The sequence below is a fragment of the Aedes albopictus genome, chromosome 3 (assembly GCF_035046485.1).
Source record: "Aedes albopictus strain Foshan chromosome 3, AalbF5, whole genome shotgun sequence".
In the NCBI taxonomy this organism is placed as follows: domain Eukaryota; kingdom Metazoa; phylum Arthropoda; class Insecta; order Diptera; family Culicidae; genus Aedes; species Aedes albopictus.
This window is the reverse complement of record NC_085138.1, coordinates 413,020,893-413,042,293: the sequence shown is the minus strand read 5'-3', so window position 1 is coordinate 413,042,293 and position 21,401 is coordinate 413,020,893. Positions and strand designations below refer to the sequence as shown.

General features: G+C 42.6%; 2 protein-coding genes across 2 annotated transcripts; both read left to right on the top strand.

The window, feature by feature from the left end:
• Positions 1-11,188: 11,188 nt before the first annotated feature.
• LOC134291029 (uncharacterized) lies at positions 11,189-15,103 on the top strand. The gene is made up of 2 exons (XM_062858287.1): positions 11,189-11,231; positions 11,658-15,103. Exons 1-2 carry the CDS (start codon positions 11,189-11,191, stop codon positions 15,101-15,103), a joined length of 3,489 nt encoding a protein of 1,162 aa, XP_062714271.1.
• Positions 15,104-15,335: 232 nt separating this feature from the next.
• Positions 15,336-17,210, top strand: LOC134291028 (uncharacterized). Its single transcript, XM_062858286.1, has one exon. The coding sequence runs from the start codon at positions 15,336-15,338 to the stop codon at positions 17,208-17,210; it is 1,875 nt and encodes a 624-aa protein (XP_062714270.1).
• Positions 17,211-21,401: the final 4,191 nt, after the last annotated feature.

The window sequence follows — 21,401 nt, the reverse complement described above, 5'->3', positions numbered from 1 at the left end:
TTGTTCATAACTTTTCCAAAGATTCTCTTCAAATAACCTTCTTGTTTTTTTCGTTTTTATTTATGTGTAGTGTATTTTAACTAATGCTAATTCTACACTCTAACGTATTATTATAATTTATTGTCCATTTTCAACCTTTTATACCTTGTGGCACACTTTCAGAAATAGCTCCAGGAATTATTTTTAAAAGTTTTTTTTAATTATTTCGGAGATTCCTCCATTGATTCCACCAAAAATTATTTTAAGAATTTTTCAAAAAATCTATTTAACCTTCCTAGTGCATCACGTTGGAAACAGCTCGCTGACGTAGTGCACGGTTTGGGTCAAAAAATAACCCGAATGTATAAGGAGGGTTAAGGAATGTCTTCTGGAATTCCTTTTGAAGTTTTTTACAATTTTTTTTAATACTTACTTCAGCAGATGTTCCTCCAGAGATTTCTGTAAAACCTCATACAGAGATTTCTTTCAAGTATACCTTTAGGAATTTTTGGTCGGATTCTTCAGAATACTTTGAAATTTGTTTGGGAATGATTCCTAGAAACATCCTAAATTGATTTGGAAGTTTCTCGTTCGATTTTTCAGGGAATCCTCACATGAGTTTAAATGTTTCTCTAGAAATTCCCTCAGAGATTTTTTTGAAAATACGTTCTATAATTCCTCCGGAATTTTGAGATTGTTTCAATAAATTCCCCATTAACTTTGACAAGAGATTTCCTAAGACGTTTACTAAATATTTATTTATAAATTATTATAGGAATTCCACCGAAGGCATCTAAAAGAATTTTACATGTTTTCGTCGAGGAATTTCTTCAACAACTTCTTCTAGAATTTCTACAGAAATTTCCTTGAGATTATTTTAGGTATTCCTGCTGGGATTCTTTTAGGAGTATCTCCAGGGGTTTTTACAGAAAAAGGATAAAATATTCATTCAAATATGTCTCCAAGTTTTCTTTCAGAAATTTCTAAAATTTCTTCAGGAATTCCTTCAAATATATCTCCAGAGGCTCCTTCATTGATTGATACGTCTTTATTATAGAGACTTTCATCTTTTGGAGAAACTCCTTCACTAGTTGAGGGATTTTTTCATGAATGGCAAAAGGTTTCCTCAGAAATGTTTCCGTGGACTAAAAAGAAAATCAGCAATTCTTTTGGAAATTCTTCCAAGGGTTCCTAATTCCTTTAGGAAACCCACGGAAAATTTCATCTGAGGTTACTGAAGAAATTTCTAGAGGTTTTTTTTGGAATATCTCATGCGGTTCTTCAGTGGTATATCCTGGGATTCCTACGGAGATTCCTTCAGGAATTCTTTCAGATATGCTTCTACATAGATGAACAGAAGTATATTACATAAAAAAATTCTGGAAAAAAATATCAAGGGTTGCTTGAGGAAATTTCTGATGGAGTCTCTGGAGATACCTCTGAAATTTCTATGAAGGATGTTTCTTAAATTTCCTGAAGAGATTAGACGGGCTTGGTGTTCTAGTGGCTACCGCTTCTGATTCATATGCAGAAGGTCCTGGGTTCAATCCCTGGTCCGTCCCTTTCCTTCTACTTTGTATCTTTCTATCCAATGTCTCTATACTCTCCTCTCTACATATACAACTCATGTATATTCATGTGTTCATAGCCATCGCTAGAACCAGAAACGGTTGAAAAGCCATTTCCCTTCCTTCTTCTTCCAACTTTCACAGCACAGTTTCAATCTATCAGATAACGCCTACGAGTTATGCAATCAAGCGAACTGTGCCGCTTTAGCTTCATAGTAATAACCGTACTAATCTATCACCTTACGCCTGGTGATCGCACCAATGTGTGAACCCTCTGCCAACCATATCCCACCAATACTCCGACATCCGCATGAATTTGTGCAGCCGCAGAGGTATATTCGGTCTGATGTGGATACAATCGATTGCAATCATCACTTCCTTCCCCTTCCTCACATTGACCAGCAACCTGACGTGGCAGGTATCTCATTGGTTCTTTTTTGTGAGTGTAGTTGGTCTGGCGATACTAGAGTAGCATCTACAGGCGGTCAATTTATCTATAAAATCATGAATCAATCAATTTCCAGAAGGGATTACTAAGCAAAAATTTTTGAAATAATTGTTGAAGAAGTTCTTAAAGGAATCCCTGTGGAATATCTCGAAGAATTCTTTAAGGACAGACTTGTTAAATCCCAAAATGGCCACCACGATGGCCGACTTTGGTACCTACTCACGGCGCACAAATTTATTCGTAAACAAAACCAGCGCACCCGAGCTTCTTATTTTAAGCTTATTACAAGTGAACGAGAACAGAATAATGAATTTTACTGTTGTTTGAAGTTTGCTTCTTGAGATTTGTGCGTCCGAAGTTCTGATACACTGTTCAAGACGTTTGTCCTTAAGGTAGCTCTGGCAAAATTCCTAGAATGGTTTTATGAGTGTCTGGAGGAATTGAAGGAAAATATCCTGAAGAAGTTTCTGAGATAATCCCTAAAGATTTCCAGAGGACAACTTTAAAGAATTTCCCACTCAAGCCTCGGAGAAATTTCTGAAGGAGTTCCCTTTTATTTCTATTTAATAAATTACCGAAGGTTTTCCTGAACGAGTTTCTGAGGTGATTCCTGAAAGGTCTGCGGTAAAATTTCTGAAAGAATCTCTGAAGAAACGTCTTACTAAATCCCAAGGGAATTTTATTTTGCAATAGCAGGAGGAATATCTGAGGATCTTCCGAAAAATTCTCTGGGTGAACTTTTAGAAGAATGTGTTCGAGAAGCAAGCCTTGAAGCAAGTACGATCACTAGTATTTAAGTATGCCATGAGCAAATATTGTTAGAGTTAAATATAGTTTTGTTGAAAGCACCGACTCGTCTAGTCATCATTTATTTTTACTCCAAGAGGTTATGGGTCAGCAGGTGGTGCCCCTTCAAAAACCCAATGGAACGAACTACAATTCCTGGAAGATCAGTGTGGAACTACTGCTCATCCGAGAGGATTTATGGAAGTTCGTTTGCGGATCGAGACCTACCACGGAAGCGGATATTGGAGAGTACCCAACTCGGACTCATTAAGCAACGACCACGGCCAAGGAAGCCTGGAAGAATTTGAAGAACCAATTTGAAAAACCTACCCTAACTTCGAAAGTGTCTTATCTGAGAAATTTGATTTTGAAGCGGTACTCCGAAGAAGAAAACATAGAGCGGTACGTAACGGAAATGAAAGAAGCGTTTGAACGTCTATCGCTGGCCGGACTCGAGCTGGACAAGAAGTTGCAAGTGGCATTAGCTCTGAGCAGTCTCCCGAAGTCTTAACGACGGCTCTTGAGGGTGGATCGGGCAAAAGGACGTTGATATGCCATTATTGCCAGAAGCCAGGACACAAGCAATTCTGGAGATGACAATGGAAGTATCGTGGACTATCCGTTACGAACAGTATCAGGAACAACATCGAAGCCTAATCCTTTTTATATCGTTGCAGGGGACGTTCGCGGCGAACCAGTGCCAATTGGGGAGGAGCTAGAATCCCATTATGAAGATTTTGAGACGATGCCTCAACGACAGCCGCACTGAACGTCCCCCAACGAACCGGTCCAATATCACTAGTTTACAGCATTTTTGAACTCGGTAAGCTGATGATCATTTTTGGTGTAGAATCATGCCCTGAGTTCGAAAACGCGAAGGAAAAAAATTACAGTAGAGCGGAAATTTTTTCGACTTTCCATACAAAGATTTGATTTGATGATTTGAAATCGATTTTTGTTCTATTTTTAAGCAACGTCGCTCACTTCGTTCATCTCATTCTCCGTAATCAATGCTCCTATTGAGCTGATTTTTTTACTGTAACTCGCCTACATATGGTATGTCAAATAAACGTTGAGAAAGAATTTTTAGATTGTTTTTTTCTTATTGAAAAAAATACATTTCTTCATATATTTTTCGAAATTTTGCTGAAATTTAAGGAGATCGTCCCTAAAACTCGCCAATATCTTGAATTTCATCAATCTGACGCAAAACCTGCATTCAGATGATCTAATGGTATTGTATTCAGCTTTTAATTTATGGAAAAAGATTTGAAATTGGTTGAACAAAACGCAAGATATTTGAATTTTAGTAAATTCCATATTTTTAAAAGCTGTAAAACTCAATATTAAGCTTAAATTCAAAAACTGCTCTACTTAAAATTTTTTGAAGCACGGTTTCGAAATCAGTGCTAAATTGTGCTTCAAAAATTTTGGTCGTTGACAGAAGTTCACGACTTTCGTTTTATTTTGTAAACTAGTGTATCCGGCTACACCGGCACGAACTTCAAGTCGTTCAACAAAAGGTGTTCCACCAGCGAGATATCATGAAAGTGGCCGATTAGTGATTAGTGTGACGAGCGCGATCTGTGGAAAAGAGCAATGGATGAGGAGTTTGCTTCGTTAATGGAAATAGTCAAAGCTCGGACGTGGGAAATAGTCAAGCTGCCTCCAGAGCAAAAACCCATTGGCTGCCGATGGATTTACAAAAAGAAGGTCAATGAAAAGGGAAACGTCTGCCGTCGGAAAGCTCGTCTAGTTGCTCAAGGCTACAATCAGAAGTATAGTTCTGATTATGATGCTATTTTTGCTCCAGTTGCGAGACAAACAACACTTCGTGCGCTTTTTTCTGTAGCTACCAGGCGAGGAATGCAAATGAAGCACATACAGGGGATGGCCAAAATGTTTGGGATAGGCAACTTTTTTTCTCCCACAAAAAAATTCAACATGCTGTAACTTTTCATAGAGTGCATCAAACAATCTCAAATTTTGACTGTTTATCAACATGTTATATGTGCATCATTGGTACAAATTTGGGCTCGATTGAATAGTTTTTCGCGAAGTTAGAACCGTTCGGGTAAAGCACTATTTTTTAGACAACTCATTTTTGAGCTGTCATATCTCTGAAACCAGTGAACCGAATTGAACGAATTTTTTAACGTTTATCAACAATATATTGATACTTAATACAACGTTAGTTTGTGAAGCATTTGTATATTGTTAGTGAACGTTCAAAATTTTCATTCAATTCGGTTCACTGGTTTCCGAGATATGACAGCTCAAAAGTGAGCTGTCTAAAAAATAGTGTTTTACCCGAACGGTTCCAACTTTGCGAAAGATTAATCAATCGAGCCCAAATTTGTACCAATGATGCACATATAATAGGTTGACAAACAGTCTAAATTTGAGAATTTTTGATGCACTCTATGTAGCATGTTGAACTTTTTTGTGAGAGAAAAAAAAGTTGCCTATCCCAAACATTTTGGCCATCCCCTGTAGATGTTAACACCGCTTACTTCTACGGAGAATTGGACAAGCCCGTGTTCATGCAACTGCCCCCCGGATATGAGACTGGCAACCCCGAAGATGTGTGCTTCTTAAGGAGGAGTTTCTATGAATTTAAACAGTCAGGAAGGCTTTGGAACACAGACGTTTTGAAGATTCTTGGCTATGCACCCGCAGAAGCTGATAGCTGTCAAGTCGTAAAGAAGAAAGGCGAACTTCTGTCGTTTATCCTGCTTTACATTGACGACATGCTAGTCGTTACTTCAGGAGGAGAAGATTATGAAAAAGTAAAGGCCCATCTCACGAAAAACTTCAAGATCACCTGCCTTGGAGAAGTTAACAACTATTTGGGTATCCAGATTGAATAAAATAGCACCGGTGAGTTTACGCTTATTGCCAAAAGAACTACATCCAGTCATTGGCCGTGAAGTTCCAATTGGATCAAGCTAATCCGTCTGCAATACCGATGGATCCTGGTTACCTCAACATCAAGCAAAAGGAGGAAATCAAGGAGGAGATATTACCGACGAGAGAGAAGTGCATGAGTTAGATCGGAGCTTTGCTACGTACAGCAGAGGACACTCAGGCCTTAGTCTGACCGATAAGGTAAGTAACCATAGCATAACGAAATCTTTCCAATTATATTGGCGAAGAGCTGACCCAAAGCTGACCTATTGATGTGTCGAACCCATACAAGTTTGCTTGGGTTCTTAACTCGTGCGCAGAGAAAACCTACTACGAAGCCCCGCATTACTCTGCATTTTTTTTTAAGACAGTGATGTTAAACTATGCCGCAGCGTGTATTCACTACAAGAGACATGAAAAGCCGCAGCCGTGAGTCAAGAGTAGGTCCTACATAAGAAAGATATGTAAGTCGAACTGTTCAGAATTACATTCAACACTATACCTGTGTTGAGTTCAAGTAGACTAGCTAGTATTTTTGACAGGTATAGGCATGCAAAAAAAATAATTCAATTTTTCGATTCTATGTTGTTCCGGCAGCACTGCTCCAATGCAGGAGTGTGAACACGCCGGACAAGATGTCAATGCGATTGTGGCAGGTCCGATTGGCAGCTCATGTCAAGGAGATGACTAGCGATATCGACACGAATGCAAAACATCGGTAGTGTGTTATAATTAATAGTTGATCCCTAAATTTCTATTTCTTTCTTAGTTTGGATTGTTAGCCGCTAAATGTAAGTTCCGTTATAATTTATATAACTGAATTCAGCTTAACAGATATATTTACACAGAACTTTACAGCATATGTTATAAGAGTTATCCTGTAGTCATCTGTATATGAAAAGGGTCTGAGAGCAGGTAACCTTAACCTAAATTTGCCTCCAATATAGTCAGATTAATTTTGTTTCTCCTAAGACCAAGCCCACTCATGGGCTCAATCAAGCGTTTTAACGTTAAGTAGAGCCCCGAACAAAGATGCGAACCGCACCGGTCGCTGCTAAGTAGGGCTCGAAAGCGAAAAGTTTACGTACGGTTCGTAGCAGGGCTTAGAATATAGAGACACGCAAAGTACGGTCTCTATCCGTAGGCTCGTGCGCTCTCTCGCGTTTAGCTCTCTGGGTAGCGTAAAGAGGAGACAAAAGAACATGAGTATGGATTTGTTGCCAGATATAGTTTCTAGAGGATGATTTTCTTGTTTTGTATAGATAGGAATTTATTTTAGTTTGCATCAAATATTTGAAATTTTCAACCAATCAATATCATAGATCGTTACACGAATAACACAACAAATTGTCTGACATAGAATTGTGATAGAGTGACAATACAAACGCAGAAAAATAATAGGTTTAAATTGACAAGCTTTGCTTAAGTATGTTATGAATAAAGTTTTCCCTTCTTCGCCAATTTTAGGATCATGCATATCGAAAATGTATTGATTTTCTCTTAAAAATAGTTACGATTGCTCATAATCGCACCTTTAGTTTTCGATTCGGCCGATCGTTTCGAAACTAATATTTGAAGAAATTTATAGTGATTCAGTGAGTTTTGCTGTTTTAACAGGTACATGTTTGAGCCGGGTTTTATACGCAGCAAGTAAAGCTTAGTTTCGCACATTTAGAAAAATGTCCAAATAAATAAATCGCGAAGTTCGTTACGACAAGTTTCAAAATTATCGTCATCCGACGCAGATTCCGGTGAGAAGATGTGCGTATTTTCTAACCCGAAAAGAAACTATTTGACGGTAATAAGTGACCACAAGGTTTTCTTTCTTCACTTTCTGGGCTGAGATCCTCCGCTATGAAAGAGCTTTGCCTCGCGTTTCGTTTTGTCGTGTATATTTCAAAAAGGCAAAAGAGTTTTGGTTTGATTGCTGTTTTTGAAATGGTGGTGGTCAGTGGGTGGTTTATTAAATATAAATTTAAAAATATAAATAAAATAAACGAGACATTAGGAAGAAAGTGTGCGAAATGGGTAACTTCACCGTCCACGCATCCTTCCTCCCCTGTAAGTTCGAGAAGTACCTTGCCAAAATAAAATATTCTGTACTCCAAGTATTTCGAAGAATCATCTTTGCGCGTAAATACAACGCAGTAGACCAGGCCGCTTTGATGCATGTGTCATATCTCTGATATGCTGCAAGCATCAGTATTGACAAGAAAAGTAACACGATTGCTTTCCAGGGTGATTCCGCGTATGTATGAGATTAGATAAGAGTAGTTACGATTTTTCAAAGATGCATTGACTGTACCTAACTCAACTCAGATATCATAGAAACACTACAGTTATTTGTTTTTGTAAAAACTAAATCATACCGATAAAAATCTTAAAAAATGTAGTCGAGCTGCCAAGTTTCACCAATTAAAATAGGCGGAGTGCAGGACTGCCATATTGTAGGTTCCTCGTTATAGAAAAAGCAAGGCGTTGGATGTTAAAATACAACAATTGTTGTATGAAGTGCCAAAAAGGAGAGTGGGCTCATTATGTACTTTGACAAATACGCAGTCTACTTCAAGCGCATAGAATCTGCTTCCAACAAAATATTCATATACCAGCATCCAAAAGATCGCAATATATATTAAGATTTGCGAGTGATGCTTTGTAACTAAAAGGTTGTGACTGAGTATAGAATAAGCTGATGTTAAAATACACGTTAATGAAAAAAGGTTGCGCAAACTTATCGCAGACTGTTAGAAGACAGCTTCTACTACGACCAGGATTCAAGAATCTACGCGAAGTTGTAAAGGAGACAACTACGTTATAAATGTGTTGGAAATGCAAGGGATGTAATTATTCAATAAACCTAATTATTAAAAAAGATGCTCATAATCTCAAATTCAGATAAATTTCTTACGAGAAAGGCAACATGAATATTGAAGAGATGGATATTATTTTAGATAAAAATTCAACCTACAAGTCATACAGTAAGCAGCAAACATATAATTTAAAAAAAGATTGCTTGAATTCCGGGATTAAATACAATCATAAATTATTGAGAAAATGATATCTTTTAACGCACCAAAACTGGTACAAATCTCCAAGGGAATTATTTATTTGAATTCAATTTTTACTAACAGTTTTCAGTCTTATCTAAAACCCCATCTTTCATAATATGAGCACAATTTATTATACTGAATAAGATTTGCAATAACCCCATAGAAATACACAAAATATTGCGATGAATTACAGAAGTGCAAAAAACCAATGGTACGGAGAGAATAGAGACCACCGGTGCGCAAAGGCGACCGATCATTATTTTACTCACATGGAAACGAACGACCGGTGCGAAAATGGGTTGATAACGAAATTAAAAATCGTTAACGACGTGCTGTTGCGTGTGTAGTATTAAGCCCACGGGTGGGCTTGGTCTAAAAGATTATCAACCATTTCTGGGGATTGTTCTGGAATAACGGTTCAAATTATACATACGAGAAGACTATCGTAAGTTTATTCACATATGTTGAATTATACACTTCTAATAAATGCTACCTTTTTAGCTTTAAGCTTGGACGATCAAAACGCTCTAAAGGTTCTTCTGCCTTCCGAACATATGTTGATACAGATGTTGTATTATTCAAAAAATATAGTAGGTGTTTAGGAAAATATCGCACTTGATTTTTTATCTCAAAAGTTCCCAATTTTTCCCCGAACCATTCAAAAACACAAGGTCAAGTCTGACTTCACGCCGGCCATAGGTACATAATCCAAGAAACCACACGTGTTACAACCCCTCAAGTTGTGTCGCTCCTAGCTACTCAACTGACCGTACCTCATGCACCGGTATGGTCGCGCGCGGATGAGAGATGACAGGAGAAGAATAGAGGGCAAATCTGGAGCTCGATTTGAAAAGGTCGTATGTGCTTTTGTCGATTAAAAATTCGATCTGTTGTATTCGCTTATTATAGCAAAAACCGTTGAAATTGAACAAAGTTGATACATACAGCAGAATCATCACAAAACAGGCTTTCCGTTCCATCATTAAAAGTCTCCAAATTATCTTCCATATTGCTACAATAACTAAAATAAACTGATCGAATTTTATATCGACAAATGTACATACGACCTATTCAAGTCGAGCTCCAGAAATAATGAGAGCGATAGGGAATTCCACTTTGTTGACAACAAACCGCAAAGTCATTGAAGAAGCAAGCAGTGAATTTTTCCATACTTAGTTTCTTATTATATTATTACTATAAAATTTTGTTGGGTTTCGGTGGCGAAGAAAGGGAGGTTTCCGAGATTTGCAATATCCGTATTTTAGTAGATATTGCAAATCTCGGAAACCTCCCTTTCTTCGCCACCGAAACCCAACAACTTTTAATATCGTTTACCGGAGGAGGTGGAAGATGTCCAATCCGGTCGAGCAAAATACCCCTACGACCAGCAGAGGTACTGAAGGTAAGAAGAAGCCCGAAAAGACACGTCCCTCTCGAAAGCAAAAATCAAATAAAGACCCCCCATCGACCCCCTACGCGACCCTAAAGCTAAGAAAAACACGTCTGTCGGTTCCCGATCGCGCGCGGGTGACAATAAATCACCAGTATCTTCCCGGATTCGAGCTTCCAAAAAACACTGTGTTATGTGCGCGGGTGTAGAAGATGGTGAGTTAGTTCGGTGTAAAACTTGTGGCTGTCGGTACCATGTCAGCTGTGCAGGAGTTTCCCAGGACGTTGCGGATTGCGACTGGAGTTGCTTGAAATGCAAAACCGCGAAAGTACACCAGGATAAGCAGAAGACGTCCAAGAAGAAGACCACCAATGCAGAGCAGCCGACGAAGCCGATTAGGAGAAGTTCTAGGAGGATGGATTCTGGTAAACCAAATAAATCGGTGAAGGATTCAACCTCTAAGGATCGCCGACAGAAACCAAAAGCTTCTGCCCCCGAAATATCAGCGAACGTGGATGCTATGTTGGCCGCTGAAATCGACAAGTTGGCGAACATCTCGACGAAAGCGAAGTCTATAGTTGTAACGGATTTGTTTGCATTGCTTTCAGTTCCGACACAGTGCGTCGTATTTTTTTTTACTACATGCATAAAAACTGAATCAGGCGTTTTCATCATAGTAGGGGTAGTAGTTTAACATTACTACAAGCGCGCATATAAATAGAGCCTCTGTAGAAAGAAAGCGCAGAAAGTTTCTGTATATCGATTGGTGAAGATCGACCATCCAGCTGCAGCCATATCAGCCGTTAAACACCACTGGAGGATCAGTAGGCCATCGCAGCCCATACAGAGTAGGCGGTGAGACGGCGACCTACTTGTGGCAGCTACGTAGACTACAAGCCGACGACGTAACGATGGGACGCCCCCCCCCCCCTTTACACCACCAACGGACATCAACGAAACTGGTTCGGATCTGTGGTTATCACCGCATCTAAACCACAAAAGAGTTATACCTAGAAATTAGTGATCGCAAGTGGTGTGGGGCGGCATCGCTTCTATCAGCATGTGGACCATAGCAAGCGACGCCTTCTACAACCGAAACCGACGTAAGTGATTTTAGTGAACAATAATGGACATCGCTTGTATCGCTGTATTCGTATTACTTCACAGCGCATACGGTCGGTTTTTGTCGGAGTCTGGATGCTGTCGACTATCCCAAACAAGCAGAAGTGCTAGAACACGAAAAGAATATGTGCGCGAAAAATACTAAAACGTTATAGTGATTGGCCAATCGAAGCAAGCTTAATTGTAATCTATGAAAATGTTTGATTCAGTGAATATATAGATTAGTTCTGATTTGTGTGTGTTTTATGGTGCTATGATCGTTTTTCCAAAGACAATCGGGCTCATGACTTCTCCGAAGAGTGGCCGGGCATAACCTACTTGAGATTTGGCAATCCTGATTCGGGATTGGCGCTAAAGCCAAATTTTTGAAACGGATTACGATTTCTGAGCACATTTTGTGATTTTAGTCATTATTCTAATATCCCACCGGATAAACCGTTACATAGTGTCCAATTCATCGTGCAAATCGGCACTGTCGCTGAAGCTGCAGATGCAGAAAGTGTTGGCCGAAGAAACGTTGATGCTTGAGGAGATGAAGCGACGACGGGAGTTCATGAAGAAAAAGTTCGAGCTGATGGAGGAAATTGCTGAGGTACAAAGCTGTCCAGTACCAGGGGCCCGAACAACAGATCCTTTAACGAAGGTGAAAGGTTGGCTCCAGAAGCAGCGTCAAGCCGAAAATGAATCAGTAGCGGCGGATGACGATGAGCACGATAGCGACGATGATACGGAGGACAACATGGACGACGACGAGGATGACGACGCCGGAGATACCGAATCAAGCTCGGAGTATGCGGCCGACGAAGAAGGTGACAACTCGTCGGGCGAAACGGAACCGGAAAGCGTCGATAGCGAAGACGGTTCTAGCTCAGCAGGCGAGTCATACCACGAGCGAGGTGATGAACACCATGAGGAAAGATTTTCTCCTAGGGAACGTTCAACTCCGGTACAAGTGAGGGCTTCCAGAACGTCAAATCGGGTGAAGCATTCCCGGTCTAGTGCCACGCTTTCCCGCGACCAGATTGCGGCACGTCAGGTTGTGCCATGTGATCTCCCGAAGTTTGGCGGCAGCCCAGAGGAATGGCCGATGTTCATATCGACATTCGAAAGTACGACGAGAATGTGTGGCTACAAGGACGAGGAGAATATGATCCGCCTTCGAAACTGTTTAAAAGACGAAGCGTTTGCCTCTGTGCGGAGCTTTCTGATGCATCCGTCGATGGTATCGAAAGCGATTAGCGTCCTGAAACTTAGGTTTGGTCAACCGCATATGATCATCAGTACGTTGCGCGAGAAGGTGCTAGCTACGCCACCGATTAGAACTGATTCGATCGAAAAGCTAGTAGACTATGCACTTGCCGTACAGAATTTGTGTTCGACTATCGATGCTTGTGGGCGGAAGGAGTATATGCGTGATGCGACTCTGATGCAAGAACTCGTTTGCAAGCTTCCCTCCGCTATTAAACTGGATTGGGCGAGGCACAGCAAAACACTAGCGAAGGTGACCCTATCAACCTTCTCCGATTGGATTTTCTCGATTGCGGAAGATGCAAGCATCGTAGCAAACCCTCGAAAGTCCCACAGCTACGAGCAGGAGCCACGGAATAAGCGCCAAGGAAAGGTTTTCGTCAACACTCACGTTGAATCTTCTCCATCGGTAGCGGGTGGCCAGAAGGTTACTGGCAATCGGCCGAACGTCGTTTCTAGCGGCAAAACCTCGATGGAAGGACCGACCATATGCCCTACTTGCAAGGGCAGCTGTCGAACTGCAGCGAAGTGTAAGCGTTTCCTCGATCTCTCATATGAAGCAAAATGGGCAGCCGTTCGCGAGCTCAGAATATGCCGTCGTTGCCTACGACAGCATGGAGGTAACTGCAACAGCAAGCCGTGTGGAGTCAACGGGTGTACATTCAAGCATAATTCGCTTTTGCACAAGAGCCTCGTTGCACCAGGTGAAGTCACAGGCAGTCCGGGTAGCCCTAACCCGGCCACGGCGAATGAAGAACGCAGTATCAACACACACCGCGTCGAAACTGGCCTAGAACTGTTCCGGTACATCCCTGTAACGTTGTTTGGGCCGACGAAGCAAGTGGAGTGCTACGCTTTTCTTGATGATGGATCCGATCTGACGTTGTTGGATGAGCAGATCGCCAAGGATTTGGATTTGATCGGTGGTGCGAAGCCGTTGTGTTTGAAGTGGACTGGAGGAACTCACCGCTTCGAGGAGAAGTCAAGATGTGTGGACATCGGAATTTCCGGATCGGCGGGAAGAAGGTTTGAGCTAAGCGGAGTGCGGACGGTTGAAGCGCTTGAACTACCATATCAAAGCTTGAACGTCGAGGTACTTCAGGAGAAGTATAAGCATCTGCGCAGTATCCCAGTGGAGTCGTATAATCGTGTCCAACCAAGGATCCTAATAGGAGTCAAGCATGCCAATGTTTCGTTGGTAAGACGGTGCCGAGAGGGAAAGGAAGGCGAGCCCATCGCCGTGAAGACCCATCTGGGGTGGACGATCTTCGGAGGTTGGTCGAAGCAAGAATCGAGCAACGGCGGGAGCCATATCTATCACATTTGTGCGTGCAACCTACAGAACGATGAACAACTGCACTTGGCAGTGAAGCAGTACTTCAGCCTGGATAGCCTGGGAATCATGATGCCAGTTGCGGCCTCAGTATCTAAAGACGACGAGAGGGCCTTGATGTTGCTCAGCTCGCTCACGCAGGTCACCGGTAATAGATACCAAACCGGACTGCTCTGGCGTTTCGATAATATTCGCCTTCCGGACAGCCGGCCAATGGCCTTACAGCGGCTCAAGTGTCTAGAAAGGCGTCTAGCCAAAAATGCCGATCTGAAGCTTGCCTACGATGGGAAACTAGCAGAATACGAAACGAAAGGGTACATTAGGAAGGTAACCCAGAAGGAGATAGAGCAAAACAAAGGTCACTCTTGGTACCTTCCCACGTTTCCGGTTATAAATCCCAACAAGCCAGGAAAGATTCGTATTGTATGGGATGCAGCAGCAACCGCACATGGAGTAAGTCTCAACTCTATGCTGCTTACTGGTCCAGACTTGTTAAGCTCGTTGGTGGCCGTCCTGAACCAATTTCGGGAAAACCGCATAGGCATTTGTGGAGACATTCGCGAAATGTTTCTCCAGATCGGAATACGTCGAGAGGACCAGTTCTACCAGCTGTTTCTATGGAACGACAACGTGAATCAGGAAGAACCCAGCACGTACGTTGTCCCCGTAATGATCTTTGGGGCCCGGTCATCGCCAACTACAGCGCAATTCGTTAAAAACCAGAATGCTCAGAGGTTCCGTGCCGAGTTCCCCGTGGCAGTTGAAGTCATTGAAAAAAAGCACTATGTGGACGACATGCTTGCCAGCACCGAAACGGAAGATGAAGCCATCGACCTGGCAAAGTCGGTGAAACACGTTCATGCTCAAGGCGGCTTTGATATAAGGAACTGGGTATCTAATTCCGCCAAAGTTTTGAATGCGCTGAACGAAAGCCCGACGAGTGAGAAGTCCCTAAACATTGCAGCCGACATTGCGACGGAGAAAGTCTTGGGGATGTGGTGGAACACCTCAACCGACTGCTTCACCTTTAAGATCTGCTGGACCAGGTTTGACGCAGTATTGTTTGACGGAAGCAGAGCGCCTACCAAACGTGAACTTCTTCGGATCCTGATGAGTATCTTTGATCCGTTGGGACTCATTTCGCAATTCCTAATGATCCTCAAGGTTACACTCCAAGAAGTATGGCGTAAGGGACTGAAATGGGACAATCAGATAGAAGGCAAGCAGCTCGACGATTGGCAGACGTGGACAAAATTGCTACCGAAGCTGTAGGAACTCCAAATACCTCGATGTTACCGCCAAATCACAACAACTGGAGCCCAGATTCAAATGCACACATTCGTGGACGCTGGAGATAAAGGGATGGCTGCAGTCGTGTATCTACGGTTCGAAGAAAATGGAATCATCGAATGCGCTTTAGTCGGGGCGAAAACACGGGTTGCACCATTGAAGTACCTGTCAACTCCAGGCTGCTGTCATCGGAGCGAGATTATCCAACAGTACTATGAAGTCATTGTCTCTTTCAGTGTCGCAGCGCTTCTTCTGGTGTGACTCACGTAACGTACTGTGCTGGTTACGTTCCGATCACCGTCGTTACAGCCAGTATGTTGCGGCGAGAACGAGTGAAATTCTAGACACTACGGAAGTTAACGAATGGAACTGGATCAAATCGGAGTGGAACGTAGCAGATGATGGCACGAAATGGACCGGGCAGGTGCAGATGAAGTCCGACGATCGTTGGTTTCTAGGGCCGGCATTTTTGCAGAAAGCGGAGCGAGATTGGCCAGTTATCCCGTACAACCAAGAAACTACGACCGAAGAGCTTCGTACCAGTGTTCTGGTGCACAGGAAAGTTCGGGATCCAGTGGTTGTGGCTAGTGACTACTCTAGCTGGAATCGTCTGCTAAAAGTTACGGCATATGTACAGCGATTCGTGTACAATCTACAAGCGAAACGACAGGGATTAGTTTCACATCAAGGACCATTGTCTAGTGAAGAATTGCGACAGGCTCAGCTGTACCATTTTCGGCAGGCGCAACAAGAGGTGTATCACGAAGAGATGTTGGTGCTGAAGGAGGGGTCGAAAAATGGAGAGAACGTGCGGAAGCAATGGCAACAATACAGTCGCAGCCAGATCTACAAGATGAGCCCATTCGTGGACGAAGACGGAGTTTTGCGAATGAACAGCCGAGCTGCGAAGTGCTCTTTCCTGTTTCCGGACGAAAAATTCCCGATAATACTTCCGGACAACCATCCGGTCACCAAAATTCTCCTAGTGGATTTCCATGAGAGGTACCATCATCGCAATTATGCTACTGTGGCCAACGAGGTGCGTAGACGGTACTGTATTCCACGACTTCGTCAAACACTTCGCAAGATGCGATGTGGTTGTCAATGGTGTCGGAACCGGGATGCGAAACCTGCACCACCAGAGATGGCAGAACTTCCTTCGGCGAGAATGGCTGCCTTCACCAGGCCATTTTCCCATGTAGGCGTAGATTTCTTTGGGCCTATTGAAGTCTTAGTGGGGCGAAGGGTCGAGAAGCGTTGGGGGGTCTTATTGACGTGTCTAACTGTCCGGGCTCTTCATATTGAGGTTGCTAACTCCCTTAGCACCAGCTCATGCATGATGGCGTTGAACAATTTCATCGCTCGTCGAGGCACACCAGTGTGTTTTTACTCCGATAGAGGGACGAATTTCGTCGGCGCGTCCAAAGAGCTTCGCGACGCTCTGAAGGCGATTGATAAGCACGAAATGTCGAAGGAGTTCACAACACCAGCTACGTCTTGGCAGTTCAACCCACCATCCAGCCCACACATGGGCGGTAGCTGGGAGAGGTTGATTCAATCGGTAAAGCGGAACTTGACGGAAGTGCTGAAGTGTAGGCGATCAACGGATGAGGAACTACGCAGTGCGTTGACACAGATCGAATCTGTTCTCAACAGTCGCCCACTTACTGATGTTCCCATGGACAATGAGTCGGAACCGGCTCTGACTCCCAACCATTTTTTATTGGGGTCATCGGATGGCTCCAAACCCCTGACACTATTCGATGACAGCGTTCAAGCTGTGCGACGGGGATGGCAGGTGTCCCAAATGATGGCGAATCTTTTTTGGAGACGTTGGCTTCGGAATTATTTACCCGAAATCACTAAGCGAACCAAGTGGTTTAAGAAGGTAAAGCCCATAGCCGTGGGGGATATCGTCGTGATTGTGGACCCGGAGCTACCACGGAACTGCTGGCCTAAGGGCCGGGTAATCGGTACAGTAGAAAAAGGAAGTCAGGTACGTAGAGCAACTGTTCAAACTAGCAAGGGAGTGTACGAGCGACCAGCGGTCAAGCTGGCGGTCCTTGATATCTGGAGCGAAAATAGGTAGGCCAAATCCTGGAGTTGGCATACCGGGGGGGAGTGTTACAACCCCTCAAGTTGTGTCGCTCCTAGCTACTCAACTGACCGTACCTCATGCACCGGTATGGTCGCGCGCGGATGAGAGATGACAGGAGAAGAATAGAGGGCAAATAATGAGAGCGATAGGGAATTCCACTTTGTTGACAACAAACCGCAAAGTCATTGAAGAAGCAAGCAGTGAATTTTTCCATACTTAGTTTCTTATTATATTATTACTATAAATAATTCTTAAATCTAATATAACGACTAAAGTAAGGTAGTGAAATTGATCTTAAAACTAGAAATGCTTAATACTAAATGAATTTCTATAGTTTCATGCGACAACGACTTTGGACAAATACTTAAACTAAAGCTAACCTAAACATACACGTTAGCCTGAAGGTAAATAGATTAAAATGTGGAGAATAGACAAAAATACTTACTTAATATACATGTAAACAGACCTCACATCGCTAGTCAGGGACGTTCGACTTGAGAAGGACAAAAGGACGAAGATTGACTAAACGTAAGTAACGAAAAACAAGTACTTTAAACACAATGTTGAATTACCTTAAACCTACATGCAGGATATTAAAATATCTATTAAAATACGGATATTGCAAATCTCGGAAACCTCCCTTTCTTCGCCACCGAAACCCAACAACACGCCTTTCCGAAATTCCTAAGCTTCACCTGAGTGGCGCCAATTTGCATATCGGTCAGCACGGATTTCCCTTCTTATTAGGTGTCATCCGGATGCTACGAGAAACGTATTTCCCGATTCTTGCCATCTGCTTCACCATCTTCCATGCCTCGTCTTGCAGCGTTTCCTTCTGTTTTAATCGTTTTACACCTTTCGAAAAATCCCCCCACAGGACAAAAGGTGCGAAATGTCAATAAACCATCCTCAATCTCATAATGATAAACACATTCCCTCGGACCGTCCCACGAAAAAGTGTGTGAGGAAATTTCCGAACTTTTCTTCCCTCCTTCACACTGTTCTTCCGATTCGGGGCGGCTGAACCATGCGCCATGCTATTAGGATTTGGGCAATAAAAATAAATACGATTGCCTCGAGGAACAGGATTTCCCCTACAACTCCGGTTCCCTGCTGGGGATGGCGTTTCGGTTCCGGAAAGCCGAAGGATCATGCGCATTCGTTGACGGGCTTACAATGTAGGTTCGAGGCGATTTGCTCTTTGTGTTAATTTATGCAAGGAGTTTCCCGGGGTTGAAAAGTTCCCGAACCTTTTTTGGACGAAATTTCCGGAAATTGAATTCCCCATTGGGAGATTTTGTCGTCGCTATAAGAAACTGTGCTTAGTTACCATAACAACAGACGATCGGCGCACAGGCAAGGGCGAAGGCCAGCCCGACCAGGAGAACGTTTCAGGATAGTAACTCATTTGTCTCGATTTTCTTACGTTCGGTCGGAGTTAACAGTCTTATATAAATACGTGTTGCTTCTTCCTAATCGGGGCAGCAGTGACATCAAAAGTGTGAAGAGGCAGGAGACAAGAAAACGCCGGCTGATAGCTATAGTCAAAGTCGCGCTGAAGTCGATTTCCCATGACACATGTACGAGGATCGAGGGGATGGCAGAAAAGCGCATAAAACACAAGGAGGAAAAAAATGAGTGCGACAAACATATGTTCGTTCGGTCGCTGTTGCTTGTTTATGCAAATTCCGAAGAGCCGTAAAAGTGCCAGCCTCCCGCAGTTTGGGAAGATCCGTTTCGAGGCAGTGCTGCGAGCGTTGAGATCAGTCAGAAGTAATGTTAAGATATGTTCAAATATGGATTAGAGCAGGGGTTCTCAAACTTTTCCAGTTACGCCTACTTTAGACTGTAATATAATTTGCCGACCTACCAGCACATAAGTCATAATTGAAAATTAAGACTAATTTTAGGTGATTTTCGACCGGAATACTACAAGTATACAGATGTTGGCTTTCTCGGTCTAGGGTCAATCTAAACGGCTAGTTTTGGATTACCCGACGTTTCGGCCGGCTTTATTTGGCCTTTATCAAGGGAAAAACTAAAAACATTGCACATTTAGTATATTTTAACATTGAACATCGATTACTTGTACCTACTCAGTCACTACTAATTTTTTTATGATTACATACTTTAGATTTAGCACATAAGGTTACAAACTTTGAGCCTTTTGCAGTGCTCTTTTACCACAGACAAACAGGCGTAACTCTTGGAAAAAAATCATCAAAAACTTTTGCACAGTGTCTTTTTCATGAGCACACTGCCACGTGCTGGTAGAACACTGTCGGCCATGATGGATTTCGATTTGACGTTTGTCTAACACGCACACTACTACACAAATTGCCTGTAGTTATCGTTTGCATCATTCAGCAACGTGTACACTAGCAAACGTCAAGCGATCGAACACTAGCAACTCTGGTGGAAGGATAGCGGAAATCAAATAAAATTTGAATTGATCGTTAAATGTATGTGCCAAGCCGTTTTGAATAGTGTGTCGTCTGTTTGTCTGTGATCTTAAATTGCAATCACAGTTATGTAAAACGAAGGAATTGCGGGACTATGTTTGTCAGATTCAAAACGGATAAATGTAAATGTGAAATGCATACTTAAATGTAATAAAAACGTAATCTTTTAGCATAAATTCGCACTTAGCAATGGGTTTGTGAGTGGGTCCGAAGATTTCTGATATTGTTTCCTCCACCTCCACCCTTTGTACGAGTTTTTCCTATACTTATCAAGCAATTAGTTACACTTTCACAAACGTTTATCTCCCTCCAAGCGTGACGTATTTTATGGATAGACTCACAGAGTGAGGTTTGAGAGGGGTTCAAAGAGGTTTCCAGAAGTTTCAGGGGAGCCTAAAAGGACTGAGTTCTTTGGGAATTCAGGGGAGTTTCAGAGAGTGCCCCAGAGGTCGTCTTTTGATGATTTGTTTTGTTTTAGGGAGTTAAAGCTATTTCAGGAGAGCCACAAAAGATTTATGTGTATTCTAGAGAGATTCAGGGAGCTCCATTTGAAACACCCACTTAACCTCCTGAACCCTGTTGATTATTGAGAAAATTCTTGGGATATTTTTGACGTATCAGTCTTCTCGTAAAAATCAAAAACTACAGTTTGTTTTCTTTCTCCAACGTTTCGATCCTAATAGGTTATTTATCAAGGATTCGAAATAATTGTCGACAACTATTTCGAATCCTTGATAAAGATCCAATAAGGATCGAAACGTTGGAGAAAGAAATCAAACCGTAGTTTTTGATTTTCGCGAGAAGACTGATACGCCGAAAAGATCCCAAGAGTATAATACTGCAACAGTCGTGATTAGAGCAAATAAATATTAAGAAAACGTTACTGCATCCCCTAGAACCCCCTACTACCGTTGATAGTGAAAGAATGCAACTCTGCCCTGAAATCCCCTGACACTCTCTGTAATGCCCCTGAACCCCCTGAAATGAACCTGAAACCTTCTGCAGCGCTCTAAAATTCTCTGGAATATTCTAAGAACCCCTGCAATCCCTGTCAATGAAACCTCCTGAGTCCTCATAGAACACCCCTGGAACGTCCGCGAGACTCTCTGGAACGCTCCTGAAACCACCTGAAAACCCCCTGGAAACCTCTTGAACGCCTTTGAAACCTACTGAACGCTTAATCGCTTAGAAACTCACTGAAAACTTATTAAATCCACTGAAACCCCCTGAGACTCCTTAGAGTGCTCATGAAACACCTCTATAACCTTCTGAAATCCCCTGGAACTCCCCCTCAATCCCTTGAGATCCCCTAGAACACCTAAAGCCCCCTGGAACGCTACTGAAAGCCCTTGGAACCACTTGAAGCCGTCTAGGACATCCCTAGAACCCCTTGAAACCCCTGGGAACATCCTGAAATCCTCCAGATCTCCCACGAAACCTCCTTTAATCACCTTAAATCTCATGGAACGCTCCTGAAACAAACTGAAGCCCCTCAAATTATCTGAAATGCCACTGAAACCCCCTGGAACATTCCTGAATCTCCTGGAATGCTCTGGAATGTTTCTGAAATCCCTAGAACCCACTGGACGCCCCTGAAATAAGCATGAGCATGAGCATGAGCATGAGCATAGATGACCCTACAATTCACAGTTGCTATTCCGTGATTGACCAGAGCAATCGAAATTGTATAAGAAACTAACAAACGGAGCTTGGGGTAGCT